The sequence below is a fragment of the Pollachius pollachius genome, assembly GCF_949987615.1.
Source record: "Pollachius pollachius genome assembly, chromosome: 20".
Lineage (NCBI taxonomy): Eukaryota > Metazoa > Chordata > Actinopteri > Gadiformes > Gadidae > Pollachius > Pollachius pollachius.
The window spans coordinates 13,239,439-13,248,128 of record NC_136953.1 but is presented as its reverse complement, the minus strand read 5'-3'; the positions used below and the strand labels follow the sequence as shown (position 1 = coordinate 13,248,128).

The window sequence follows — 8,690 nt, the reverse complement described above, 5'->3', positions numbered from 1 at the left end:
TTAGCCCGGCAAGCACACATGCCGAGTCATCGTTCACCGTAGACAGGCCAGGGCTACTGCGTAATGGGTAAACACACTTTAGCCAAGACCATCACAGCCGGACGAAGGTCACTCACCCTGCAGCCCCGGCTGGCGTTCATGTCCCCGTTTCCCGAAGGTCCTCCCGCTGTGAAGAAAGCTGTGTTAAAAACTGCTAGCAAACCCTTTCCCCTATACTTCCCCTCTCACAACAATCCACCCAACCGCACGTTCAAACATGTAACACTAACATGTCGGCCTACCACGACAACAACAACCACAGACCACCAGCAGCCACACACAAGGCCAACAAGTAGACTAGGCTATCGATCGCGGCCGGGCCACTGGACCACTGGACGCGGCCGGTGTTTGCCCTCCTACACTCTGAACTCTGATCTGACGATCACTGCTACCTAGCTCGCCCCTGTGCAGAGGGTACACAATCCGCCTTCCTGCACACCTGACGTAGCTCATCGCAGAACGAGCGAAACGCTTGGTTCCAACAAGGTTCCGCTGTGAAACGTTATCACACCGCTCGTGGGGTGTGCGCTGCCTTGAATGACAAAGCATGACCGGCTCTTTCAGGAAGATGGCAGGTGGAGGTGGATGTGTCGCGGTGCTCGCAGCGTGTCTCGTCGCCTTGGCAACCGGAGCGGAGATCCATAGGAATGAGCGTGGTAAGGTATGTCAGTACATGGTGGTTTCGGTTTTTTGGTGTCAAAGCCGACACAGGAAACAGGTGGCGTGGCTTGTATCTTTCTTCATTCCACGTAGCCTCTTTTTTTGTGTTAAAAGGGAACTGTCACGCTTGCTGTTTAGTAAGAGAAGTCACCTCTGTCATTGGCAGGGTGGGTGAGAGTCGGGTAAAAATATATAAATCTTTAATGATATTTTTGTCCGAATCACCCCAATGGAGAACACATCGCCGAACAATTACGCCAATGGTCCGACTTCTCCCCACAGAAACGGAGTACATGGTAAAGGCCGAGACAGTTTCACAGTACGCGTAGGAGGCCATGTTTGCTAATATTAGAAATAGCCGAACTTGACCCTTCAAGTTCGTCATTATAAAAAGCACCACTTCAGAGGTTTTGCTCTGAATATTAGGAGTCTAATTTGATGGTCGGCCCAGCCTGGGCCATCAAGCCACTGGGGCCTGAATTTTCTTCCCAGCCATCCAACCACAAGAATGTTGGCAGCAGCTTGCCAGCACAGTAGGACTTTGCCCAGGCCGTGGGAGGGGACCAGACGTGCCAAGTCAACATGGTTGACCACGCCACACCGGGCCTGCATTGATTGCATATTTTCGTTTAGTGTGAAAACTTCTTCATCATCTACAATAGATGATAGAGAGTGTCATTACTTAAAGAGAGAGAATATTTCGATTTTGGGAGATTTGGGTGTGCTTTTTTGAGTACAAGTGCATGTACAAGTAAACGTCGACCTACATGTACAAGTACATATACAAGTTAATGGACAATTACAAGTAGAGATACATGTGACACCGCGAATACAAGTGCATGCACATTTGCAAGTAGGCCTACATGCACATGTACATATACAGACACATGGACAATTAAAAGTAGACCTGCATTTTCAAATTACAAATACAATGTAGAACTACACGTACATACACAAGTCGACCTGCATGTACAATACACATGTAAGTACACATGTAAAAAAACAAATGTAATGGGCATAGGCATTGTATCTGACATAGGAACTATAAGGCTAAGGCTAGGGAAGTAGAATACAGTGAATGCTAGCGAGATAAAGCGCTAACCCCCCATGTCCACCTCCACCTGCTCCAGACCATGATACCAGGCAGCAGCGTCATAAACCTGGGCCAGCAGACGAACACGTGGAGACCGCTGGTTAAGACCACCGCCAACCTCACAGATGTCCGAAGGTACCGCAACACATACAAGAGCCCAGTAGAACCGCTGCGTTAGTGTAGAGCTCGATCACAGCGTGGCGAACCCAGCTGCGGGGGTTTTTAAGATCAGCCACACCTTTCCATGGACACAGATGACGATACTTCAGAGCAATCTGTCGATGGTGGTCAGATGGTCAGGTCGGAAGGTCGGGGGCGAAGCGATCCAGTTTGAGCGTTTGAACCCCGACATCTATGTATTTCTTTAAATCTATGGTGAGCGATAGACGCATTTATTCTCCACTTTATAGTTTCAAACAAATCAACTCAGCTTTAAAAACGATCCCTCAGGGATCTAGACATATACGAAAAGGAACATGAATTACGAAGAGCCGAACACACAGTTTGTAGTGTAAATGTATATATCGTCATATCTATACACGCAACTGTGTAGTGCAAATATGTCAAAATATCTTGATAGAGCAACACACAGTTTGTAGTATAAATACATCTATATCTTGATATATCACACAGTTTGTAGAACAAACATATCCATATATCTTGATATATACACACAGTATGTTGTATAAATAAATCCATATATCTTGATATAGATCTCACAGTTTGTAGTATAAACATCCATACATCTTGATATATACACAGTTTGTAGTATAAATATATCCGTATATCTTGATATATCACAGTTTGTAGTGTAAACATATCCATATATCTTGACACAGTTTGTAGTATAAATATATCCATAAATCTTGATATGTACACACAGTTTGTAGTATAAATATATCCATATATCTTGATATATCACACAGTTTGTAGTGTTAAAATATCCATACATCTTGACACAGTTTGTAGTATAAATATATCCATATATCTTGATATATACACAGTTTGTAGCATCCATTCAGCCATATAACTTCATGTTTCAACATTTCTCGCAGCATCAAGTCGACTTTCGAGTTCCGGACCTTCGACCCGGAGGGCGTGGTCTTCTACGGGGACAACCATTGCGGTGAGGAGTGGTTCATCCTGGCACTGCACGGCGGCGTCCCCGAAATCCAGATCCACAAAGCGTACGTCATGGTCAGCGCGACCGGCGGGCCACGACTGGACGACGGGCAGTGGCACCTGGTGAGAGAGCTCACCCGGCCAATGAAATGAGTGAGAGCGGGCATGACGCCGCCGGCTGAATGCTAGTTCCTGGATTGGACACACTGGTAGCCCAGGTGGAGGGCGGGCGGGAACTGTGTCGTTATATTCCCATAAGGTGTTTTCAATTATAGTTTTTTGGATGAGAGGGAACTTTAAGAATAAGAGAGGCATAAATGTATAGGCGACAGTGTGCAAGAAATAAAGTTTAAGATAAAGTACTACATCATATGATGATTATAAAAATTCCTATTATTTAATATTATCATAAAAGTTATTAGAAAAACACGTTTTTTATTTTTTTATGAAATATTTTTTCTTGCACGTTTTTTTAATAATTGCGTGTATTTAGAAACAATTAATAAATTAATAATAATAGTCGACCAGATTCACCTTCCTCGATTGTTATGTGTCAGACATTTCAACCAACAACGAAAAGAAGCCGGATAGTGGAGAGCGGGCGGTGGGCCGCGGCGGTACACCGAGAATCACTGAGTGCTCCTGTGTGGCTCCGCTGCCTTCCCCCTCTCCCCCAGATGGAGGTCAGCACCGAGGGGAAGTTTGTGCTCCTGGAGGTGGACGGCTCCAAGGCCCTGACGGTGGGCCTCCACTCCCAGAAGGTGGATGAGGTCATCACCGGCCAGCTCCGTCTGGCCCTGGGCGGCATCCTCATCGACAGCAGCCGGCTGCTGGTGCCGGTACGGTGTGTGTGTGTGTGCGCGTGTGTGTCTTTCTGTCTTTACGTGTGTGCGCCTATGATTATAAATTATTGTCTAAGTTACGATAAAAGTCAAATTAATGAATGACCATGAAGCCATCTTATCGATATTTTTGAGAAGATTGTTACTTTGAAATAGGGCTGGGCGATATGGGCCAAAATGAATATCTCGATATTTTCTTACTATATCTCGATACACGATATATATCTCGATATATTTTTAATCTCCTCTAGAGCACATCATAAATGCTCGATTCAACCATGTCTGGCATAATGTTAATACATGCAGTGTTGTGCCTGAACGCGTTCACTGAACGAAAGTTCATGAACTCGTTCATATTTTGGGCAAACGTGAACTGAACGTACTGTATTACTGCCTGATGAACGTTACTGTGAACTCGTTCATTCTGGTGTCAGTGAACGGCACGCTCACTCGGTTTAACTTCGTTCAATGGGGGGGTTATTTCTCTATCAACACGGCGGATGCGCGCGCAGATCGCCGTGTTGTTTGACCGGTTGCCATGGTAATCTCCGTGCGGTTCATTTGCAGTTGAGGTGTTGCCAGCTTACTGTTACATTAAACTGTAATCAGAAAAGGTGGTTATATGCTATAGACCCTATAGTAGACCCTATATATCTGTCATATAAAGGCTGGGACGAATTTCATATTATAAATATGTACACTTTATTTTGAAAGTATAGACCAGCGCGATTCCCATTGAAACAAATGGCACGGTGATTATTCTTCGAAACGAGAGCTGTTCAATTGTGGAAAATGAATTAAACTGTAATCAGACAGCGCGGTTATATGCTATAGACCCTAGTGTATCTGTGGTATAAAGGCTGAGACGAATTTCGAATTATAAATATGTACAATCCATAACGTTAGCTCTCTCTGGCTCATAGCTCAGCGGACTAGAATATCTCATAGAATCATTGCTTGTTGGCCGGAAACGGAAAGGGGGGCTGTTCACGTTTGGTTGTAGTCTTTTCGCTCGGTTCTCCGTCTCATCAGTAGGGCTAGAACCGAGCGAAAAGACTACAACCAAACGTGAACACTCCCCCTTTCCGTTTCCGGCCAACGAGTAATGAGTATTCCAACAGAAATCAATGCGATTTACAAAATGCGCTAAATGTGCAATAAAACACGATAGAAACTGTATTTCGCTACGATACTTGATTCAACCACTCTATATCATCCTAGACAAACCACAAAGGGGGCTCAATGTTCAAAATACCAGAAAAAACGAAAAGCTCACAGCAACATATTGAAAAAAAGAACTATGAACTAGTTCATTTTTTGGAACTGTGAACTTAGTTCAAAATTTTGAATTATGAACGTTTAACTGAACTAGTTCATTTTAAGATTTGTGAACTGAACTTTGAACTAGTTCACGGAGAAAGTGAACTTTCCCAACACTGACTACATGTTATAATAATTTGAGTATTCCTGAAACATAAGTCTGCATGTAGATTACATGAAACAACACATTGTTAAAACTCATTAGTGCTTTCTATTGGAAGAATTTAGAACTTGCACATAAGAAAAGGAAAATCACAGCAAGTTAGATTTACCAACACAGCATTTATTCAAACCGTTAATTATTTTCGAGCAAAAACAGAGCTCAAAGCCGTTTTTTGTTCCACATCTTCCTTTCGGTAACCAAACCACTGCCAGACGACGGATCCTGTACTATTCTTTTTTGAAACCAAATCCTCCGTTTCCATCATCTTTTCTCTCTCTCTCGCTGTTCTCACTCAACGGTAGGAGATGAGTGACCGGTCGCTGTTCTCACTCACCGGTCGCGTGTGTGACGTCACACACGCGCGTAGAATCCTAGAATCTCGCGGGGGGAGTGAGTGTGTTTAATGCATATGAGTCTGTGAGGCAGAGAGCCACAGGAAAGAGCGAGAGAAGGGAACACAACGAGTATGCCGGCGGCGGCAAAAATAAACATTACGTGCCAATTTGTATTCGATGTTCGCGACAGGGGCATTTTATACATCGCCTGGAGAACATCTCCCGATACATCGCATATATTCGATATATCGCCCAGCCCTACTTTGAAAGAGGCAGCTCTCCCTCTTTATCTAAAACTCTCTTTCTCCTCCCTCTCTCCCTCCCCACCCAACCCTCTCCCTTCCCCCCCCCCCCCCCCCCGGGTGCTGACCCGGCGTGGAGCAGTTCAGGCCAGAGATGGATGGCTGCGTGCGTGCCGGCAGGTGGCTAGACCTGACCGAGCCCTGGGAGATGGTGGAGGGCGGTGCAGAGCTCCAGCCCTGCCTGGAGGCCATCCGGCGTGGGAGCTATTTCCCCGGCTCAGGGTTCGCCGTGTTCAACGCCTCGAGTGAGGCTCCAGGGACTTGGTTCCTCACAACGCTTAGAATTCAGATATTTTTCGTTTTTTGGGGTTATTTCTTTTTTTTTTTATTCACGATTTTTTTATTTTCAAAGTCAATAAGGAAGTCAATAGAAAAAAAGCGAGCGAGTTAGTGAGTTAAAATAAAAAATATATATAAAAGAGGAATGGACAAAACCTGAAGTGGAGTGGATGTTATTTTGTAATATAATATTTTATATTTTATTGTTTATTTTTAGATTGGTAAATGTCTTTATCTGCTGTGCACTTTATTGTTTACTTGTCTTTATCTGTTGTGCCTGTGCACTTTATCTTTCCCCATGGGATAGCGAGAAACGTCGTTTCGATTCCCTTGTACGTTTGTTACCTTTCAAGAAATTGATGAGTTTGAGTTTGACTTTTTGGTCTCTTTCTAGCGTTGAACATCGAGGCGCCAGAGAGCAGAGTGGATATTGTGCTGGACGGGGACTTTGCTCAGATGAACGGGACACTGCTGAGCCTCAGAGGTGGGGACAACGCCCTGGCACTGGGCGTGGAGATCAACAAACACTCACAGGTATACTCGCCCAAGAAAACACAACTTGGCTCCGAACAACACAGCCCGCAAGCTGCTATGGGCGGAGCCAAACCAAGGCCCCGCCCATTGCACCTGGAGGCTTGTGGGCTGCTATTGGTTGAGCCAGATTTTGCCAGGGAATTCACTCTTCTGAATCTTCATGTTTCAACGAGTGGTAAACAGCAAACAAATCTAAAATCACATTAATAGAAATAGAATAGAGGTCTGATATTTTCATCCAGTCACACAAACGATCTCTGTGTCTCTGAGATGCAACTTTCTGTTAACCCTGCATTCAGTCAGGTTGTCGTGTCATTCAGAAACGTGGTCGTGGAAACACTCTGTGATCTTTGCTTCCGTTCACAGACAATGCTGTTCACATACGGGAAAACAGAGTTCACCACGGCCACCAACTCAAAGAAACTCAGGCTCATCTTTAGAGAGCGGTTCTTTAGCGTGTCACATGACGAGGAATCCTTCATGGTGGCCAGTTCAACGGACCAAACCTTGGACGAAAGCATATGGAGAGAGGGCCGCCTCGCCATTGGAGGACTTCTTGGTGAGATGAGAACCAATCAGAACCACAGAGCACCTAATCCATGACATCTTGTCTGTTAGGACCCCCAGAAGAGTTGTTTGTATTTATATTAACCAACTTGTTTGGTGTCTCTAAGGGGGAGAAATAAATAATAAATGTTTTTGTCTATTTGAAAGGAAAGTGAATAAATCAATAAAACCAATGAATAAATATATTAGGAGAATAAACCACCATGGACTTAATGGCTGGAATAGGCATTAAAGAATATTTTTTACTGTGTAATTTCTTGGAACAACAATCTAGCATACAGTCATGACCAACTGTTGACCAAATTGCCAATGACCAAATCACTCCTAATTAATGATTCTTATTTGATGTTTTTGTTCGTTTTTTTACTAGCATTATATTTATTCACTTTTTATTTGCAAGTGATATCTTGCAAACAGATGGCGTATATTAGTTACCTTTAGGGTATAAAGTGGGCCTGGAAGCCCTTTGAGACTGTAACTTTGATTAAGGGCTATGCTCATACACTTGGATACAAGTCTTTATCGACCTACCTAGGTTGGTAGCCTATGAGTCGACAGGAAAACTACTGCAAAGATGCATTGTATTGCATTGTTTCACCCACAACAACAAAAATGGCTGCCCTCCTCTCTCCTTCTCCACTGTCTGGTCTCAGGTGAAGAAGAGGACGCCGTCGGCAGCAACTTCCTGGTCGGCTGCTTAGAGAAGGTCGTAGTCCAGGGAAAGCAGCTAGACATGGACTTGTCGGCCAAGGACGTATCCATCTCATCCCATAGCTGCCCCGTTCGGTAGAGGCCCACCGTCAGGGCCTTTTAGCAATCGGTATTCTTATAATTTGTTTGTTTTTTAATTTTGTAGTTTTTTTGGTACTACTATTGTCTCATGTATCTTTTATCATCTCGTCACGAATGTTGTTTGGGCTAAATTTGGCAATAAAACAAAACAGCAGTGTCTCGTCCTCCATGGGAATTATTGCAACTTCACTTTGTTGGTCTAACAACTCATGCCAGGGGCCCAGGGCGGGATGATGAGAGATGATGTGGGTACAGTTGATCCCAATTCAAATAAGGCATCGCTGGAGAATTTGTTTTCTTCAAACTGGCTCCCCTAGTGCTCAAAAGATCATGTGAATATCAAATGAATGACGACGGCAGTTTTGTTTATTGAACGCTTGCTTTGGAAATACAGCACCCTCTAGTGGACGAATGACGACAGCAATACTTGCATTGCCCTTAACGTTGACATAAAAGGCAGAGCAAACTAACAGTGTTGCGTCACCACCACCTACGTGTTGCCATACAAATAAAATAAAATAAAATAAAACCAAAACATAGATCTAAATAAATAATATCGCCCCGTTTGACGCCGTGCCGCGGGTCCCATCCTGAGAATGGGCGCGGTTTAGGGTGTCGGGACGCAGGAGAGGTTGCCAATTA

General features: G+C 44.2%; 1 protein-coding gene across 1 annotated transcript; it reads left to right on the top strand.

Annotated features, from left to right (window-relative positions):
- Positions 1-1,832: 1,832 nt before the first annotated feature.
- On the top strand, positions 1,833-8,085 carry shbg (sex hormone-binding globulin; the record flags this gene model as incomplete). The annotated part of the gene is made up of 7 exons (XM_079757641.1): positions 1,833-1,927; positions 2,848-3,037; positions 3,592-3,753; positions 5,959-6,121; positions 6,550-6,689; positions 7,056-7,248; positions 7,910-8,085. 7 exons carry the CDS (start codon positions 1,833-1,835, stop codon positions 8,044-8,046), a joined length of 1,080 nt encoding a protein of 359 aa, XP_079613767.1. The 3' UTR covers positions 8,047-8,085.
- Positions 8,086-8,690: the final 605 nt, after the last annotated feature.